At 41.0% G+C, this 19,663-nt stretch overlaps 3 protein-coding genes across 6 annotated transcripts in view; all 3 read left to right on the top strand.

Annotated features, from left to right (window-relative positions):
• srp72 (signal recognition particle 72) overlaps positions 1 to 9,106 on the top strand; it is a 36,398-nt gene extending 27,292 nt beyond the window's left edge. Inside the window, exons 2-19 of the mRNA XM_083566438.1 lie at positions 1,550 to 1,773; positions 2,880 to 3,000; positions 3,229 to 3,352; positions 3,555 to 3,698; positions 4,503 to 4,614; positions 4,797 to 4,828; positions 5,063 to 5,187; positions 5,316 to 5,373; positions 5,623 to 5,754; positions 6,133 to 6,261; positions 6,402 to 6,474; positions 6,558 to 6,622; positions 6,705 to 6,800; positions 7,147 to 7,328; positions 7,683 to 7,820; positions 7,901 to 7,938; positions 8,026 to 8,185; positions 8,272 to 9,106. Coding sequence (XP_083422564.1) covers positions 1,674 to 1,773; positions 2,880 to 3,000; positions 3,229 to 3,352; positions 3,555 to 3,698; positions 4,503 to 4,614; positions 4,797 to 4,828; positions 5,063 to 5,187; positions 5,316 to 5,373; positions 5,623 to 5,754; positions 6,133 to 6,261; positions 6,402 to 6,474; positions 6,558 to 6,622; positions 6,705 to 6,800; positions 7,147 to 7,328; positions 7,683 to 7,820; positions 7,901 to 7,938; positions 8,026 to 8,185; positions 8,272 to 8,440 — 1,998 coding nt within the window. The 5' untranslated portion in view covers positions 1,550 to 1,673 and the 3' untranslated portion in view covers positions 8,441 to 9,106. The remainder of the gene's footprint in view (positions 1 to 1,549; positions 1,774 to 2,879; positions 3,001 to 3,228; positions 3,353 to 3,554; positions 3,699 to 4,502; positions 4,615 to 4,796; positions 4,829 to 5,062; positions 5,188 to 5,315; positions 5,374 to 5,622; positions 5,755 to 6,132; positions 6,262 to 6,401; positions 6,475 to 6,557; positions 6,623 to 6,704; positions 6,801 to 7,146; positions 7,329 to 7,682; positions 7,821 to 7,900; positions 7,939 to 8,025; positions 8,186 to 8,271) is intronic.
• Positions 9,107 to 9,985: 879 nt separating this feature from the next.
• On the top strand, positions 9,986 to 14,189 carry arl9 (ADP-ribosylation factor-like 9). Its single transcript, XM_083567166.1, has 4 exons — positions 9,986 to 10,330; positions 11,525 to 11,690; positions 12,505 to 12,680; positions 13,553 to 14,189. The coding sequence occupies exons 1-4, from the start codon at positions 10,097 to 10,099 to the stop codon at positions 13,736 to 13,738; spliced, it is 762 nt and encodes a 253-aa protein (XP_083423292.1). The 5' UTR covers positions 9,986 to 10,096; the 3' UTR covers positions 13,739 to 14,189.
• Positions 14,190 to 14,566: 377 nt separating this feature from the next.
• Positions 14,567 to 19,376, top strand: spmap2l (sperm microtubule associated protein 2 like). Of its 4 annotated transcripts, none has more exons than XM_083567164.1 (8): positions 14,567 to 14,887; positions 14,983 to 15,010; positions 15,088 to 15,144; positions 15,384 to 15,518; positions 16,342 to 16,470; positions 17,564 to 17,705; positions 17,870 to 18,004; positions 18,485 to 18,684. In XM_083567164.1, the coding sequence occupies exons 1-8, from the start codon at positions 14,869 to 14,871 to the stop codon at positions 18,533 to 18,535; spliced, it is 696 nt and encodes a 231-aa protein (XP_083423290.1). In that variant the 5' UTR covers positions 14,567 to 14,868; the 3' UTR covers positions 18,536 to 18,684. The 4 variants fall into 4 exon arrangements, with proteins under 4 accessions (XP_083423290.1, XP_083423291.1, XP_083423288.1 ...); XM_083567163.1 differs by lacking the exon at positions 18,485 to 18,684 and adding an exon at positions 19,159 to 19,376 and having other exon boundaries at positions 14,574 to 14,887; XM_083567162.1 differs by having other exon boundaries at positions 14,568 to 14,887; positions 17,870 to 18,686.
• The last annotated feature ends 287 nt before the right edge of the window (positions 19,377 to 19,663 follow it).

Raw genomic sequence — 19,663 nt, 5'->3', positions numbered from 1 at the left:
CCTCACGCGGGCCGGACAGGGACGTACAAAGGGCCGGATGTGGCCCGCGGGCCGTAGTTTACCCAGGTCTGTCCTAGACCCTCATCATCGAGCCACCAAATTACTCATTCAAGACTATGATAGTAAGCTGTGTCACCAAGGACCAAAACGAGTATTTAATGAAATGAGGAGGAGTGTCTGGATATTAAGAGGTTGTGAAGCAATTCAAAAATCCCAACATAACTGCATGGAATGTCGTAAGTGGAAGGCAAAACCTGAGACCCCTAAAATGGCTGATCTTCCTCCAGCACGATTGAGACTACACAAACCACCCTTTCATAGTACCGGTATGGATTGTTTTGGACCTTTCCAAATCAAAAAAGGGAGATGCCTGGATAAAAGATGGGGAATAATCTTTAAGAGTCTCAAACTCGATGTGTTTACATTGAACGTCTCACAGCTATAGACACTGATTCCTTCCTTATGTCTCTGAGGAGATTTATAGCACGCAGAGGCACCCCCCAGAACTGATATCTGACCAGGGCACTACCTTCCAGGATGGAGAGAGAGAGAGAGCTAAGAGATGCCTTAAAGAATTGCAGCCAGGAACTTTAACAGCATCTCGCCAAACAAAAGATTGAATTCCGGTTCAACCCGCCTAATGCCCCTCACTTTGGTGGTAGCTGGGAAAGGGAGAACCGAACTCTTAAAATGCCCTCCGTACAGTAGTAGGTGCACAAACAGTAACCGAAGCAGTCCTCTAAACAGTACTTATCGAGATAGAGGGAGTCCTCAACAGCAAACCCCTAGATTATGTCTCCTCTAATGTTGCAGACCCAATTACCCCAAATCTTCTGCTCATGGGGCGGCCAGACAGCTCTTTACCTCAAGTAATATACTCTGCCGATGAATCCATAGATGGAGACAAAGTCAAGTTCTTACTGATCATTTTTGGTCGAGCTTCTTGAGACACTATTTACCCAATCTCCAACTATGACACAAATGGCATGCTGAGACTAAAACTCTTGCAGTTGGGTCTGTTGTTATGATTGTTGATCCCCAGCTTCCACGAGCCCTTTGGTTGATCGGGAGAGTGATAAGGACATTTCTTGGAGCAGATGGACGTAATTTGGTGAAGTAAGGTCTGCAGAGGTCAACATTAAGGGTCGACTATACACAAGGCCAGTTACCTGTCTCATTAATCTACCAGAGATAGCAGATGAGGACGACACCAAGATCAAACCTAAAGACTTTTAAATAAGATTTATTTTTGTGTTAGAAAGGATTCCCATTCAGTTGTATTTCCACGCTTCACCTATAAAAGGCCAGAACACTGAGCGTGTTCTCAATCCTGTAGCTTCCCAACAATAATTTATACTCCTTTTCATTTATTTTTATTCATCAACTTTTACGTCCTGACTAATGCATCACTTTTATTATAGAAGTTCAAAAGCCCCGGAAAAGAACATGATGTGAACGGGATTTCCGGTAGCTCGCGCTTTCGTTTTTGAGTGGCACCCATTTCAACCAATCGCATCCTCTTTTAGTTACCCGTGTGTCCCATTTTCAGCCAATCACAGCCCAGGAAACGCAACGCAACCCAATCAGGAATCCGAGAAGGTGGGGTTTGGAGTAATACGGGTGGGGAAAGGGGTAAGGAGAAACGCACAGGAATTGGAATCACGTCGGGGAAGATGGCGAGCGGTGCGGGGTCTGTAGCGTCGCTGTGGACCGAAGTGAACCGCTGCGGACAAAATGGCGACTTCACGAGAGCGCTCAAGGCAGTCAACAAGAGTAACTATTACACAGTCTTCTGTTTTCGCATTAAGAGTGTGTGTTTTAAAGGCCATGTAGGTGCGCGTGGTAAAGCGACGTGTCTTTCTCGCTCTCTCTGTGTGTGTGTGTGTGTGTGTGTGTGTGTGTGTGTGTGTGTGTGTGTGTGTGTGTGTGTGAGTGTGTGAGAGAGAGAGAGAGAGAGAGAGAGAGAGAGAGAGAGAGAGAGAGAGAGAGAGAGAGAGAGAGTGAGACGATAGAGACGATAATGAATGATTACGTGTCCTTATCACGTACAGAGGCTTTAGCAGGTCAGAATCCGGTGTAAGAAATTCCAGGTGTATTAATGCAGAATTTCCCTAAAAGTGTGTGGGGTTCGGTTTCTGTATCCCGGATGCTCCGGTATTTTTGTAATTCACGGGAGAAGTTAGCGGTTTGTCCCGCGGTGACGTCACTTGGGGGGGGTCGGAGGTGTTCTAATTGTCATAATCAAAGACAGAGAAATCCTTGTATATTCACATAGACTGAGGGTGATGGTGGAGATTCACATGAACGTTGATGATCTATGGACATTAGAGACAGACAGACAGATTGGTGGTTGGAAGGATATACAGACAGCCAGATAAATAGATAGATGGTTAAATAAATAAATAGACGGGCAGATAGACAGATACGAGACGGAGGGATGAATAGATATAAAGTTAGACAGGTGGATGAATGGATAGGTAGACAGACAGTTATAGTTAGATGGATGGATGGATGGATGGATGGATGGATGAATGAATAGATAGACAGATAAATAAGATAGTTGGACCCTCAGACAGAGAGATAAATTAATAGACTGAGAGTCAGTCAGTAAGACGGATAGATAGAGGGATAGACAGATAGGCAGATAGATGGGTGGCTAGATAGTCAGACAAATGGACATATAAAAGGATGGATGGATAGATAGATGGGCATGTAGTTATACAGGTAGAGAGATAGATGGATGGATGGATGGATCATGGAGTAACGCAAGATTAAGGCAATATGTTAGAGCTTCTTTCTATTCCTATAAGAATCTCCCACACTACTTATAATTATTTCTCTTTTAACAAATTTGTATTGCGCTCTTTGTCTCGCTCCAGTTCTTTACGAGAACAAGGACGACGTGACGGCGCTGCGCTGTAAAATCGTGTGCCTCATTCAGACCGGAGGCTTCAAAGAGGCGCTCAACGTCATCAACACCCACACCAAGTCGCTCACGAGGTAACCAGTGCGTCACCACAGGTGACGTTCTCACGCTGACGGATTACCTGATAAACCTCCGTAACGTAGTAATCGCAATATAGAGTCATTAGAACTAATCCACACATTTTAAACCCCTCACTATGGAGACGATCGGACGACAGGAAGTAAACCGAATGTCGTTCGTGTGATTTATTTATTTATTTTTGCATTCAGCAGCAGTGTAAGATTTGTCCTGTCTGTCCATAGTGAGACGATCGGGTTCGAGAAAGCGTACTGCGAGTACCGGCTGAACCGAGTGGAGAGCGCGCTCAAGACCATCGAGGCAATCCCCGAGCAGACGGACAAAGTCAAAGAGCTTTACGGTCAAGTGGTGAGCATGCTCATACACACATACACACACGATAAATTGGCAGGAAATAGAAAAAAATAATCAATCACAAATTAATTTTTTCATGTAGTAGTTATTAGGATTTGTTCAGCCATTAGTTCTGATCACATGTTCCACAGGCAAATTATTCGGAGCTCAGTGTGCATTCATGTGTGTGTGTGTGTGTGTGTGTGTGTGTGTGTAGCTGTACAGGCTGGAGCGGTATGCAGAGTGTGAATCAGTGTATAAAGACTTGATCAGAAACTCCCAGGATGAGTACGAGGAGGAAAGAAAGACGAACCTCACCGCAGTGCAGGCCGCACGGAGCACCTGGGAGAAGGCGACACCCGTGAGTCAAAACAGCACACACAGCAAGAATACACTGATTTCTGATGCACATATAAACATGTATATATTTGTAATCTTTTTTTTTTTATTATTCTTTAAAGCTGCATTGACACAATCTTTAATAAAAATCATTGATTGGTTGTTGCTGCAGTTCAAATTGTATCCTGTAGATGGCATCATTTCCAATGAAACAATTGCAGGTAGTCCCCGAGTTCTCATGGTTCAACTCGCGGTTTTTCATTGTTATGACAGCGATACGACAAAATTGTAAAAATAATAGAATTTTCCCACTGCACGATTTGCACGGTTTCCCCTTCCACTCGCGAACCGGCGCTGGTCCACACTGCCACGTGCATAGTACGGTACTGTAAACTGCTGTTTTGCTGAATTATGTATTGTAGTTTGTTAAATAAAAAAGAGAATTTTTTTTTAATTACAGAATACTACCCCATACTAATCATTCTTTAAGATTCGTGGGTAGGCTCGGCCACTTCTCTACTCACGAGATTTTACGCGACACCTTTATCTGAACGCATCTCAATTGTTAGTCAGGGACTACCTGTGATTATGCCATTTGTTTATTTTTTTGCACAAGTAAAAAAATTTATAAATAAATTTAAAAGCAGAGGTGCTGAGGAGGGAGAAAAAAAAACCCTGTAGTAAAGAAAGAGAGTAAACATAAATGGGTAATAATCGTGCAGTAAACGAATTAACAAATTTTATATGCATTCGGGTAACAACAAGAAAATTGTCAACATTTCCACCACTTAATTTTCTTCTGTGGTCACTGTGTATTCATGTGCAGGAGAACCTGGGGCTACCCGAGAGCACGTACGAGCTTTGCTACAACGCCGCGTGCAGCCTGATCGGCAGAGGCAAACTCGCTCAGGCCATGAAAAAACTCCAAGAAGCCGAAGGTCAGGGGTCATGGGAGTTTTAAATTGGACAGGGTGTTAGACTCCAGTGCTGGAGGGCCGCAGACTGCAGACTTTGAGATTTAATGTACACACCCCAGCTCATTGCTAAGGTGTTTAAATGCTTAATCTGATTTGGTCTGATTGTGTGATTTTTGTCTGTCTGTTGTTTGTTTTTGTCTCAGAGCTGTGTAGAATATCTCTGGCAGAAGACTCGGTGAGTATCTCTTCGACATATTATCCTCTCGAAGACAATACTTTTGTTCAGCATTACAATTGGCCGAGGACAAAATACTGTTTAATGCACGTTAACGCACAGACGGAATCCATTCCAAGCCCCTCTGAAGTTTAAAACGTGCCTCACCGCAGTACAAAATATAAGCAGGGTTATAAAGCAATACACATGTGGTTTGGATAGAATGGTAGTCATGTGCACTGCGTGTTTGTGTAGGACATGACCGAGGAGGATATAGACTCTGAGCTGGCAGTGATCCACTCTCAGATGGCCTTCGTCATGCAGCTCCAAGGCAGGACCGAGGACGCGCTGCAGCTTTATAACCAAGTCATCAAACTTAAGTAAGCGCACGAATGGTACTTAGTCAAGCTTCTTTTTTTTTTTTTTATCTGTGAGCATTGCAGTGGAATCCAGAAATCAGCACCTGAAGGTCAGTTTTTATAACTGAGATATTGTCTCTCTTCCTCAGGCCGTCTGATGTGGGTCTACTAGCGGTCACTGCCAATAACATCATCACCATCAACAAGGTATTAAACATGTAAGGTTTTGAAGTGGTAGTGCAGTATGGGAAAAACATTTACGTTATGCTACGTTATTGGTTGATTGCGAAACGCCGCTTGTTTCTGCAAGAAGTCGTACTGTACTGGTACGAAGGACAGATCGTTTGGTGTAAAAATAATAAATATGAAGTGTTCTTGGCTTGTGATCATCATGTCATAAATCAACGCCTCAAACATTTTAAATGGCGTTAATGTAAAGTCTCTGTGAACCCGCAGGACCAAAACGTGTTCGACTCCAAGAAGAAGGTGAAGCTGATGAGCGCCGAGGGAGTGGAATACAAACTGGCCAAGAAGCAGCTCCAAGCTATCGACTTTAACAAAGCGCTGCTCGCCATGTACACAAACCAGGTACGCCCCCTGCGCTGGAACATTCTCAACCCACATATACACCAAAGAAGATTCCTTCACGACCGCATACACAAGATGCCGTATCTAAGGACTCTAAGCACTGCATTTATCTGGACCGTGTCACAAACTGAACCAAATGGAACGGCATTTCGAAACACTACATTTAAACATCTGTAAAAGCTCTAGTGTGGTGCAAGATGACCTCAGCGATGAATTGCATACAGAGTCACGACGTTTTTTCTCAGAAACTACGGGACGGATCGAGATTTTTAGTGTGCGATCAGGGTCTGTTCATACGCCCCCGAAGAAATTCAAATAATGCGTCCTTTTGTCATGCAGTAATTCACAGCTGTTGTGGGCGTTTTTGTAAATCCGCAGGCTGATCAGTGCAGAAAGTTGTCGGCGAACCTGCAGTCACAGAACCCTGGACACCCACAGCCAGTTCTCATCCAGGTCGCTCAGCTCTGTCGGGAGAAACAGCACAGCAAGGCCATGGAGCTGCTGCAGGTACACATTCATGTTTAACGCCATCCTGTCTCCCCCTTTTTCTAAGGAAATAAGACGCACTTTTAGATTGCCTTTGCTTGGATTATAATGTCAGCTCGAACATTTTGCTCATCTCCATAACTCGCTCTCTTTCTCTTTAGTGTTTTTCAGAAAAGCATCCAGAAAGCGCCTCTGGAATCAAACTGACCATGGCACAACTCTATCTGACCCAAGGTGGGTTTCTGACTTGCGGTTCACTTTCTCGTAACGCGTTCACGCAATCACGTTTTTTCCCGCGTTCTCTTGTCCTTTTCCAGGCCACGTGACTAAAGCCTGCGACATTCTGAGGTCGATAGAGGAGTTTAGGCACAAACCAGGAATGGTACGTTTGGCTACTAGTCCCGTTCTCTTCTTTTCCAGAGGTGATTTTTGGTGAAGTAACATTGTGTTTTTACGCGACGCAGGTTTCCGCTCTGGTGACTATGTATACCCATGAAGAGGACATTGACAGTGCGATTGATGTCTTCACCCAAACCATCCAGTATTATAGAACAAAACAGGTGGGAACGAGTCTAATAGGAGTTTTAACCGAGTCAGTAATTGAAAAAGAAAATTCATATATTTTACTAATATAGGTTCCAATCATGCTAATTTAAAGGGATTAATTGAGTTACATTGGATCGCTGTGGCATTTTATTTTATTTAGACTGAAATAGAAAGAACTCTATGGCATTATATACGGTATACACGTATTCATTTTAGATTTACACTGAATAATAGATGCTTGAAAGTGATGGTAAAGAGCAAGTGCATTAATAACAGTTTCTGGTGCTTGATTCAGATTCGGTCTGTCAAGATATTATGCAAAATATCAATGTTTTTCTTTTTGTTGTTTCCCCTCTGTAGCCCAGCTCCCCGGTACACCTCTCTCTCATTCGTGAAGCGGCGAATTTTAAGCTCCGTTACGGCAGAAAGAAGGAGTGCATCACCGACCTGGAGCAGCTCTGGAAACAAAACCCGAAAGACGTGCACACGTTGGCGCAGCTCATCTCCGCCTACTCGCTTGTGGATCAAGACAAGGCCAAAGCGTATCCTTGGGAACACGCACCCTGTGCTTCCTTCCGATCTTTTTGCAACATGTGGGGAAAAGGATATTCAATCCTAGATGTAATACACTGTTCAGGGACTACCTGTTCATCCAAAATGAAGTACAAAAGTAAATAAATAGACATTTAAAAAAAACCAGCATGCAGTGTCAGTAATGTGCCTGTAGAGGCCACTCTTGTACTGTATAAAGCAACCCGGAAAAACCATCTGTATGGACCTCTAATTAGGTTTTAGGGTTCATTTTTTTTGCCAATAAATATTTTTGCTAGATATTTTTGTCATATCGCCCATTTGACTTTCAAAGTTTCTTTTTCCTGAGCTGCCGTCTTTCTCAGGCTCAGTAAGCATCTGCCCTCTGCTGACACCATGTCTTTTAACATCGACGTGGACGCGCTGGAGAACTCTCACGGAGCCACGAACGTCAGGAAAAAAGCAGCCAAAGTTGTCGGCGAAAACCCGCCCAAGGAACAGGGGTATTTATTTCTGCACACAAAAAAAATGTATTGCTGCTGAAAATATTCTATGAAATGTCATTTTTAACATTTTGTTTTAGCCAAGTGGACATTAAAAAGAAGAAGAAAAAGAAGAAAGGTACGTGTGTCTGAATTATGGTGTAGGGGTATTTATTATAAAGGGGTTTAGTGATTTTTAAGTTTGTTTTTGTTGTTTTTATCGTAGGCAAACTACCCAAGAACTGCGACCCAAAATCAACTCCTGACCCCGAGCGCTGGCTGCCTATGCGCGAGCGCTCGTACTACCGCGGGAGGAAAAAGGGCAAGAAGAAGGAGCAGGTGGGAAGAGGAACTCAGGGAGCGACGTCGGGCGGCGCAGCAGAACTGTGAGTTGAACAGAAAAATATTTCGAAAATATGCTGAGGATATTTTGCGCCGTATGTTTTCTCACTGGACATTTTGCACGCTTCAGGGATGCCAGCAAAACAGCAAGCAGCCCCCCGACGTCTCCTCGACCCGGGTCTGGCACCGGCTCCGCCCCCAACGTCGTGCCGCCACGGCAACAGAAGCCCGCCGCCCCTGGAGCGACACGTAAAAAAGTCCCGCAGAAGAAAAAGAAGGGCGGAAAAGGAGGATGGTAGACAGAAGACTGAGTCCATTACCCAGCTCCCTCCTTATGTGCCCTCCTGTGGAGAATTGAAACGCTGCCTGAGGGGAAACTGAGTTAGTGACAGGAATATCAAAGGAGGGATCATGCGATTAGACGTGGAGAAACAAAAATCTGACCCAGGGAATATTTTTTTTTGTTTTTTTCGAGTTTTTAACCATCACATCCTTCGGTTATGCGTTAATATTTTAAAAGTCCTTTTAAAATCTAAATTACGTGAAGAAAGTGCTGATAGTCAGCATTTTTTTGCTTTCTGTAACAAACAAATGTTTCATACCTGTTATCTATGGACTTGGGACTTTTGTTTTGTGGTAAATTAAAGAAACAAACTGCCTGCTCATGACCTCATTAGTCCATATTTCATCTCCGAATCCTTTTATTTGATACACTTACCTGCTCAATCTGTATGCAGACATTAACTTTGCGTCAAACAACAATAGAAAAAAATGCTGTTTATGCAAATTCAAATCTATTTATTTTTCAAAACTCCTGGATAAATCAAGCCTGCGAGTGTAATTCCGTGAAAAGCGTGTCGGCCGGTTGTTTTTCCGTAGGATCGGGCGGGAGACTGAAAGTGTAAATCGAACAGGAAGGACAGCTCCCATGTAAAGTCTTAATAAAAATTTCCTTGAGAACAGAATGTCCCGTTTGTAGATATTTGTGTTGTTATTGCTAGTTCTCCATATTCATTAGTTAAACAGTACCGTTTGGACTGTACATACTTTCCCCATTGATCACACTTGTACACATAATTTCACTTGATGCACACAGTAAACCGAGTTTGGGATCGATCCTGGATTTGAATCAGTGACATGAAATGATTTCACCAAGCAGGGAAATGGATTTTTGTCTGAACAATGTCTTCAAAAACATAAAGGCAACATGTAAGTGTAGTACTGTAAAATGTCTGGTAGGCAAAAACTCACTTTTTTTTTTTAGCAATTTATTCCCCTTAACTTTTTTATTATTAATATTATTCAAACCTATTCAACTGATTTATAAATTGGTAAATATGGACATATGTAATCATATCAACGTGGCCACTCTGAATGTGTGAACGCGTTCCAAATTGCCATGCCGAGTGTGTGGAATTAGCTCCAATCTGGCAATTGTGAAAACCCGTTCAAATCTGCCAACATTTTTTTCATGTGCTCCAACCTGGCAACCCAGAATGTTTGTATGAGTTCCACCTGATGGAGCGGGTATCTGGCAACCCTGAACGCTTGAAAGCGCTGCAACCGTTCAACCTTCAATGTGTTAATGCGCTCCTATCTGGCATCCCAGAATATGTTAATACTAATGCGCTCCAACTGTCGTAATGTGTAAATAACCTCTAATCTGGCAACCCTGGAATGAGTGTGTGTGTGTGTGTGTGTGTGTGTGTGTGTGTGTGTGTGTGTGTGTGTGTGTGTGTGTGCGCGCGCGCGCGCTATAATTTGGCAACCCAGAATAGGTGCATGGACTACAATCTGGCAATTTTGAAGGTGTGAATACGATGTAATCTGGCAACCCGTCAATGTTTTTGAACGCGCTGCAATCTGGCAACCCTCGGATCCTAATCCCTTAGTGCTCGTCATGGCCGCGAGTTCATGAGGAACTCGGGGATATTTTTGCGAGGTTTTGAGTGACCATGCCCGGGCTGAGAGAAGCGTGGTTAGCCGGAGCTGCTCTGGCGGTGACCGGAGGTGTCGTGTTTGTCATCTGGAATTTACGAGACACCAAGAAAAGACGAGGGACGCAGGAAGACGATTCAAAACACAAACTAAACGCAGAGAAACAAAAGCAGATCACCGAGAAAGAAATCAAACCCGAAACCGCGCGGGACGCTGCTTCCGTCCTGCCCGAGACCTGTCATCATAACTCGGTTAGATTTTACAACTTCACCCGGTCCTAGTGTTACTTTACCAGTCCCCATGGAGCCCTTCATACCTTTCAAAACCGTTGCCATGCAAACGAATTGTGACGTCACGAATCGTTTCTTATTCTAATTAACTACTTCAACTTTAAAAGTGCTTGAGTTTGAAATATCGATGACAAATTAATGTAACCAAAAATTCAGGTGTTTCAGCCACACCCCAAAAACTCATGCAGTTCACCAAAACAATGCATGTGATAGTATGGATCTCCAGCAAGCTCATTTGCTTTATGTACATTTGTCCAAAAACTTTTGGGGCTAAAGGGTATCTCTGAATCTTGGCCAAAATCCACACATCATCTTCTCAGAAGGTGTATATCACGGTAAATCTTGTAACTGTACTCATTTGCATTTACGAAAGGGGATTTGAAGATCTTTTCCTGGAAACCATGGAGATGTCATAACTATCAACACGTTTTTCTTTCCTGCCCGGTGTAATTGTGTATATGTTACGATTAGATATACGTGGTGGTGATGTGGGTTATGTTGTCAGGTCTATAATAAGTTGTTGCTGCTTATGTGAAGTTCCTACCTGAATCATTTTACCTCTTGATACCATCATCATCATCATGTCACGGATATAGAAAGCATCAATATTAGGTAGAAACATCACAAATGTGAATCTCATATAGTAAAAATAAACTTCATTATTAAAGAAACCCAATGAATTACAAGAAACCCAATGAACACGATTTAACAAGTCTCCTTTCACTGGAGCCACAGCTGCTGCACCAGCATACATCATCTCAAGCAGAAGAATCGATATCAGCCTCATAAAATGATTTTTTTTCCCTAGGTTTTTCTAGGGGTCCATCTGTTCTTGAAAATTTCGTGTGGTCGATATCTTCTTCTCGGTCAGCCATCCAATCTGATTGGATAGAAATGCCAATGTAAACAGACACTCCTAGATGTAGCGCACCTGAGAGAAAAGTTATAAAAAGGAAGCGAATAGACTATTAGGAATAATTCAATACATATTCATGGACAAAAATTTACTAAATCGTAAGTCAGTGATTCTGAGAAACCCTTAATGTATCGCAAAAACCTAAGAAAAGGCTTCCAGTACATCCAGCAGGGGGCAGTGTATAGTGCCAATGTATTCATGATGGTTTTGCTTTCTTATGTGCTTGTGTATATGTTCAGCAAGCAAGAGGTTCTCAGGTGTTGGTGTTGGGTTTGGACGGCGCAGGCAAGACCAGTCTTCTTCAGTGCTTTGCGACGGGCAGCGTGGAGCAGCAGGTGTCGCCCACTCAGGGGTCCCACGCCGTCTCGATCAACAGAGAGGAGCTGCACATCGAGTTTCTAGAGAGTACGTAGACAACCTGAACAGACAATATCAACGATTTCATGGCTTCGTAGCGCAAGTAAAACGACCTGGGACACATGAAAAATAATTCACCACAGGGTGGCGCTGTTCGATTTTTCTGTTAATCGTCTGTGAACTTCGTATTCAATCGTTTCTTCTTTTTGGTTCTTTCAGCCCTTATGAAGGGAATATCAGATGTAAAGATTTGCTGAAACGAACCTTGTATTTAAATATTTATACCAAATAGATCTTTATAGAGGACAGTGCTTGTTCTTCAGTGGGCTCCAGAAAATGTTTTGGAGGTCTGCCATTCTAGGTTTCCATTTGATTTTCCTTTTACACTTTATATAGCATTCATCAAGTCTCGCGAACAAGGACTTGTTTCCTCCATAGAAACACAAATGGACGTTGAGGCGACGTCTAAACCGGACAAGATGGATACAAAAAGAGTTTTCTTTGAATCATGGGGCTTAGTGTGTCTTAAATTCACCCAAATTCTTCTAGATTACACTTATCCAGAAAAAAGAACACTGGTACTGGTGACTTCTACTAATACGTTTCTTATTTGCCTCATTAAATTATCATTAACATCCCCAATCCAATCTCCTGGATAGAATTTGTTTTACTGTTGAAGTGATCAATTATTAGTATAAACCCAGTTATAAAATCTGCTCTAGTAGATCATTAATCAACAATCTGTATTTTTCAATAATCAGATCCTAAACCATAATAAACCCCAGTACTAAACAGAATTCATTTCTACATTGACATGATTGTAACTGATGGTTGTGGTCCGTTCCCTCTGTACTGTGTGCAGTTGGAGGTGAGGAGAAGTTCAGAGAATACTGGCCCATGTACCTGAAGAAAGCTCGGGTGTTGGTGTTCGTGTTGGACGCGGCCAACTCCGAGCGCTTGGCTCTCGCTAAAACCAGCCTGCACCTGCTTCTGGGATCCGAGCCGTACCTGCCACTCGTCCTGCTCGCTAACAAACAGGTAAACACGCGCAAGAGCCACTTTCAATATGTATTTCACACCGTACAGAGGAATCATTAATGTCACATGACCAAATCGTTCTCTCTTTTTAGCAGGTGTATGAAACGAATGTACATTAAAATGTGTTTTTAAAACCCGTAAAGAAAACAGAACCCTGGGATTCCCAGAGGGTTTAATATTTACATAAACATGTATTTATTTTAATTTTTTTATCTGTTTGTAGGGTTCAGCCGTTTTCTTTCTTTCATCCATTCATCATTCCTTTCTTCCTTCTTTCGATCATCCATCCATCCTTCCAACTCTTTCTATCCTATCTTTCTATCCTATCTATCTATCTATCTATCTATCTATCTATCTATCTATCTATCTATCTATCTATCTATCTATCTATCTATCTATCTATCTATCTATCTATCTATCTATCTATCTATCTATCTATCTATCCTTTCTTCCATCCTCTTGTCCATTCTCTTGTTGTTTGTCTTCTTACCATCAACCCTTCCTTTCTTTCTTCCCTCCATCTATTTTGAAGTTTACTGTATGTAAATCCTACCCACAGCAAATAAAAAAGAAAAGCAGATTTGATTTTTTTTAAGTTTGACATTTAAAATGAAAACAAATACAGGTTTAATTTACATTATTTCTTTTAATTTACAATTAAAATGTAGTTTGAAATGTGAAAAAAAGTCCTAATAATTAATAGGACAATTCATATTTAGTTTTTGTCCAAGCTCCATAGTTTATTATTACAGATAAATCAAAAGAAATATGTAATAATTATCATTTATTTGTTTATTTATTTTATTCAAAGTGTCTTTTTTCCTGAAAAACCTCCCGGACTGTATTTCTCTCGATCACTCTCGTTTTCTCAGGACCTCGAGGGCGCGTGTGGGGTGACTGAGCTGTACGAGTCGATGGCGTTGGGTTCGGTGGGCGACGGGCGGAAGCTGTGTGTTTTGGGCACGCAGGTCCGGAAAGGCTCGTCCGGTGTTCACCCCAGCGTACGCGATGCCTACGAGCTGATCCTCGAGACGATGAACAGTAACTGCTCTCAGTAGCAGAGCGCCACCTGATCGCCTGAAATCACCCTCAACAACGATGCTGATTGTTTGTTTGTTCGTTTTTAAGCTAACGAATGTCTAAACGAGTCAGTGCTATTCCATCACTAAAGGCATTCCTCGAGCAGAAAGCACTACACTCAGGGTTACTCAGGGTCACTCTAAATTTAATGTTGCATCCCTATTTAAGTAACAGTGTTTGTACTGCGGGTTGATTTTCTGGTATATTTTTCCGGGCTCTGGTAAAATCACTGCTATTTGCTAAAAACTTTATTGATACTGTAAAGACTTATGTACAACATGGATACGATTTACAGACGGCAGTGTAAAAAGTAGTATATAGGTTTAAAAACTGTTTAATCAACCCGAAAAATAAACCGATGCATTTATTAGATTTAATTGAGAGTCTTCAGTGTCACAACTTTGTAAACATTAAAACATATAAAGCAAAGTTTCCTCTGTCGGTTATTAGAACAAATGTTGTGCTTCCTTTATTTCATAGTAACAAGCTGCATTGTTTTTTTCATTCATTCGTGGGAACGTATTTCACTCTGTACATATGAATCATAAAAGTCACATGACCGAATCGTTCTTTTGAAAACAGAACCCTGGGAATCCCAGATAGTTGATATTTACATAATTTTCTTTTTATTATTAATATTAAATGTGTTTGTAGGGTTCGGCTTCTTTCTTTCTTCATCATTCCTTCCTTCTATCATCTATCCATCCTTTGTTTATCCATGCCTCTTTCTATCTATCTGACCTTTCTTTCATCTATCTATCTAGCTAGCTAGCCTTTCTTCCATCCCCTCTTTGTTTGGAAAAATGAAACAATCTCTTAAATGCAACCGTAATTGGATAAAAAAAAATGATCGCCAGATTCTGACTGAGGTATTTACCTCCCTACGTTGTTTATTACTCTTTTACTCTTCTTTCCGATCAAGTGGTTTTACGATTTCACTGCAATATTTCCTGGTTCCCTCAAGCTCAGCTTTCCCCAAACACAAACACCAACACCTGCTATTTTATCTCCACGCTACTGGATCTGTGCTTCTCGAAACCATGCGACACCTGTAGCTCGGGTAACGATTGCCGTGGAAACGGTTGTTAGTTTCTGCTACCTGGGGATCATGGCGTCTCCGGGCAGGAGTAAGACTTCTTTCTGACAGCTTATATATTCTTAGGGTGCAGAAATATTTATTACATTGACTCGTTATATCTTTTTTGTTTTTGTTATTCTCCAGGACATTTCAACTCTGATCCATCACCAAGGTAAAAAAAAAAAAAAAAAAAGGTCAGAATTCTTCTGAATCTTATGCTGTTGTTGGACACTGATTTTTATTTTTCAGAATCCTGCAGCTCGCACAACCCCGACAATCAAACATGATGTGGCTTAAAAAAACAGAGTAAGACCTCTAAAAAATAAAACCTGTAATCAACAGCTCATTTCCTTTTAATCTCCAAGGCTTTCTTTTGATTCTCCATCATAAAAGTTAAAAAACTTAAATTGCAAAAATGGCAACAAAAAGAACATATTTGCTTTAGCATGGAGTATTGTGCAATCATGGTTTAATTTCGATCTATAATATGATCAAATGTGCAAAGGTACATTATGCAAAAAAAAAAGTTACCATTTACACTGAAGGAAGGTGACTTGGGGAAACCAGGAGTCGACATGGTCCCCCTCCTGTGCCGCGTTAAAAGCCGTCCCGACGTCTAGGATCCTGGTTTTGTCGCAACCCAAAAAAGATTTCTCTACTCGCCATCAAGACCTGCTTAGGTAAGGGGTCATCAGTGTGAAGGGTTAGTAATAAAATGTATCCTCAGGTATGATTTTTGACCTGATTTGATTTTTGCTCATCTTGTTCTGTTAATGAAACAACTTTTATAAAATGACAAGAAATGGGCATTTATTAATGGAATTAAGTTACATAAAATTTTTAATTGCACATCATTTACAGTGTATGTGAGTATTAAAAGGATCAGGGTGGCCGTTACAGGAGGATGCACATTACACCAGATATTTGGATCCACTAGGGGGCTCCAAATCTCCACTTTGGATTTAAAAAAAAAATCATACATACGTGAAAACATTTTAAGCGTTAATATGGTAGTAAAATTAAAATCTTTATAGAAAGTGAGAAATGAGCCAGCTCTCGTCAATTCGCAATGACGTTAACCATGCGAAAAGGAGGAAAAAAAGGATAGATGATATGAGGCACCTGTCAGCAGCCCAAAAGTTTATTGCAGACTTCATCCACCTTGGTGAGTTTAATATTTCTTTATTGTTACTGTCTTACTGAGAGCAGGACACAAATCTATTGTTTTTTCCCAAATTAAAAGACAATGAATGAAAAAGGTATAAATTAATGTTTAGATCAGAGATACCCAAACTAGGTCCTTTGGTGACCTTTAGTTTGGCCCACTATGCCCTTTATTAATCCCAAAGGGAAATTTCACATTTCCCAGCTTGTCAAAAACATATTTATGTTGTATTTTTGGGTTATGGTTTCACGCCATCACACACTCATGCTAAGTTTAGCGTTCGTTGCACCCACCAGCGCACACCCCTTTATGCGCTCTGGATATTGTTTTTCCCTTAGGAAAAAACACATGGAAGATAAAGAAGCAAGGAAGAGAAGAACAAGTATTTCTTCCTTTACAGCACAGGATGAACATGTGGCGCGTCTGGTAACCCAAAATATCCGTCACAGGGGCTCCCAGGTAGTGAGGTAGGACTTCACAGGTGGGGGAGATCAGTGCTTGATAAAGAGAGGGCTAGTACGACTTCTAATTCTTATAAATATACATTGCATTGCTTTAGCATTGTTTAGAAATGAATTCCAAACAGCTGTCCTTAAAAAGATGCCTGTTTATTGGTTGTAGGCTGTTTAATTTCTGCCGATTGTGAAATTTTGATCGCTCGAGCTAGTCATCAGTACTTGGGCTTTCCCAGATCTTCATCATTGCAACAGGGGTGATAGCTGCCTCTCAGGATACCTAATAATCCAGTTTTCTACATAGTAAGAAGCCCAAATATTTTTTTAATTGTATGATTCCGACAATAAAAATAATTAAAATCATAGAGAAAAAGCATTATATCTTAGATCAGAGAGAAAAAAGTAAAGTGTATAGACTAATTATAATTTACAGTTTTCATGGTTTTAAAACAGGTGCCTTATCACTGCATCACTTGACTGCACGCCTCTGGTACACACTAAGGATGTATAGACAGAATTACGGTGGCCGAGAAGTGCAAAACACTAACAAATCGGAAAACAAATTACACAATTAGAAAACACTAACAAATCCAAACACAAAATAACAAAACCCGAAAGCAAAATTACAAATGCAAAAACAAAATAACAAATCCAAAAACAAAATAACAAATCCGAAAACACAACGAAGATTCAGACAAAGCGGGAAAAGGTAGGTATAGTTTGTGAATGGAAAACTTACCGATTATTGGACGAGACACCTGTCATTCAAGATATACAGGAAGTATGAAATCTTATAACTTTATTTCTTGTACATGTGTAAAGTTCTCCATTTACTTTAAGCTATTTTTTTATTTCGATTAGTGCACCTTTGCTATTTTGCTTTCAGGTTTGTTATTGTTTTCGAATTTGTTAATGTGTTTTGGACTTCTCCGCCACCGTACAGAACGGTGTAAATGCAACATTTAATCCAAAGCCCTGTGTAAGTTGGTTGATCTTTGTGTGTGTGTGTGTGTGTGTGTGTGTGTGTGTGTGTGTGTGTGTGTGTGTGTGTGTGTGTGTGTGTGTGTGTGTGTGTGTGTGTGTGTGTGTGTGTGTGTGTGTGTAGCCCCCCTCACACAAAGCAATGTGAGCACAGCTGTCCTGTATGGCACATCAGCCCAGCAGTAAGAAATGCTGTTGCTTCTCCTCGCATTCTTCAGCTTGCTAAACCCAGACCCACACACCCTGAGTACAAGACTAACCACCAGGTCTTACACACAAACCCACACACTCAAAAGAGATCTGTTGAAGTCTCCATTCTGATTGCACACACAGACACACACACACATTCGCTCAGCAAAAGCAACCACAATGAATGCTTTACAAATGCAGTGTAATATACTCCGATCGTATGAAGGTATGTGTGTTGCAGACCGTAGAAACACGCATCTCATGTGCAGCGAAAACGGCTCATGCGAGTCCGAGACTCGAGCAGTTGTGTGTGCCCAGAGTGCGCCAGAGCAAACTCTTCTACCAGCTTGGCCATCTTGAGAGCCCCATCAGGCCTGTGAGTGTGTGTTTATGTCTGTGTGTGTGTGTGTTACTACAGCCACGAACTTCTACACATCTTTATTTCACACTCACTCAAGTCTTAGGGCAGCTGTTGAATTACATCAGTTTCATGAATTCTTGAGGCAAATATATTTTTATTTTGAAAGAGAGAGAGAATAATCTGTGGTTGCGATACCAGCAAACCATAGCATGGGTCTGATTGCTATGGATCCCACAAAACCTTTGAGAAACCAAAAGTAATCATTATACTTTATTATTTTTACTGTATTACTATATAAACTGAAAAATTAGCTTCCTGTGGATGTTACCATACTGAACAGCTGATGGTATAATGTCAACAAATACACTACTGCACTGTCAATTTCTGTCTGTATTTTGCACCATCCATAACTGTTTCATACGAATATTTGTCTATGTACATATGAACGCGGTGGTATCAAAACATTTCAGGATTAGTTTTGTAATCCGCCAATAGATGGCAGCAAAATCACTGGGAGCGCCGGCCTTCATCATTCAGTGTGCCTAAAGACATCGCCCTGTGAACATCAGGAGATGTGCAACTGGTTCTGTTCACAAAGGCGAAAACAACACGATCTCACTTTTACACGCCCTCTTGTCAAAAATGAAGATCCAGCTCAAATGTGCTTGAAGAGAAGAGAAAGAGAAAGAGAAAGAGAAAGAGAAGAGAAGAGAAGAGAAGAGAAGAGAAGAGAAGAGAAGAGAAGAGAAGAGAAGAGAAGAGAAGAGAAGAGAGAAGAGAGAAGAGAGAAGAGAGGAGAAGGGCACTATTTTAAATGTGTGTATATGTAAATAAATAAAAGTACTTTCTTGTAAATAGAGTTAGTCCCAAAACCTTTGGATATCACCTCGTCTATCATGTTATTTGAGCATGTCATCTTCTCGAGATGTCTTATCCTCTGTCTTTTCAGACTTATTCTGTATTTTACTAGATATACCATATCTTATTACCTACTGCACCTTCTGTACATTAATCACTCTCACCCCTGTACATATGGAGCCATTTCCTCATTTCACATATTGCTATTTATTACCTTGTCACTTATGTCCTTTTGGTTAGATGCTAACTGCAGTTCATTGGCTCTGTATATGTACTTTATGTAAGTTTTTTTGTTTTGTTTTCATAACCAGGTGTCTAAAGGAGCAAAAAATGCCACAGCAAGCAGTCGTGTGAAAGAGCTCTCCATCCCCAGGAGCTACGTTCCTCCCTGAAAACAAGAAATGAAGAGACTGAGACCTTACAAACTCCTTGATGTTACTTTTACATGGTATATGTACAAAGAAAAAAGCAAGAAAACAAGAGTATCAGATTGACTAATTAAATGACCACAATAAAAAAACCACACACATGAGTTTCCATGTATTTTTTTATTTTTTTTTTTCGTTTCTTTTCTTTTTTACTTTTGCTGAAAAGTCTGCAGGCCTCAGACTTTATCTTGGAACGTTTTAATCTGAAATTGGGAGGTGGTTGTTAGAAGCCAAAAAAATGCCAGAATGGTAAACTCCAGCCAGTGTAACTCGGAGAACAGGAGAGCTTTTCTCGATGTTGTGTTTTTCACATCAGTTTTATTTTTCCGGTGAAGGCTGTGAGAGAACTAAAACACAGACATATATTCTGTAATAGCTTTAGAGATTA

Source organism: Silurus aristotelis (genome assembly GCF_946808225.1).
Source record: "Silurus aristotelis genome assembly, chromosome: 17".
Taxonomy (NCBI): domain Eukaryota; kingdom Metazoa; phylum Chordata; class Actinopteri; order Siluriformes; family Siluridae; genus Silurus; species Silurus aristotelis.
Note: the sequence above shows the minus strand (reverse complement) of the source record. Positions and strands in the feature narration are given on the sequence as shown.

What these genes read in the sequence shown, in the direction of transcription:
- arl9 (XM_083567166.1), top strand. Translation starts at nt 10,097, where the DNA reads ATGCCCGGGCTGAGAGAAGCGTGGTTAGCCGGAGCTGCTCTGGCGGTG. An exon ending in GCACATCGAGTTTCTAGAGA is followed by an intron (nt 11,691 to 12,504) that starts GTACGTAGACAA and finishes TACTGTGTGCAG; the next exon opens with TTGGAGGTGAGGAGAAGTTC. An exon ending in TCCTGCTCGCTAACAAACAG is followed by an intron (nt 12,681 to 13,552) that starts GTAAACACGCGC and finishes TCGTTTTCTCAG; the next exon opens with GACCTCGAGGGCGCGTGTGG.
- spmap2l (XM_083567162.1), top strand. An exon ending in ATGTGGCTTAAAAAAACAGA is followed by an intron (nt 15,145 to 15,383) that starts GTAAGACCTCTA and finishes TTTACACTGAAG; the next exon opens with GAAGGTGACTTGGGGAAACC. An exon ending in CGCCATCAAGACCTGCTTAG is followed by an intron (nt 15,519 to 16,341) that starts GTAAGGGGTCAT and finishes TTTTTCCCTTAG; the next exon opens with GAAAAAACACATGGAAGATA.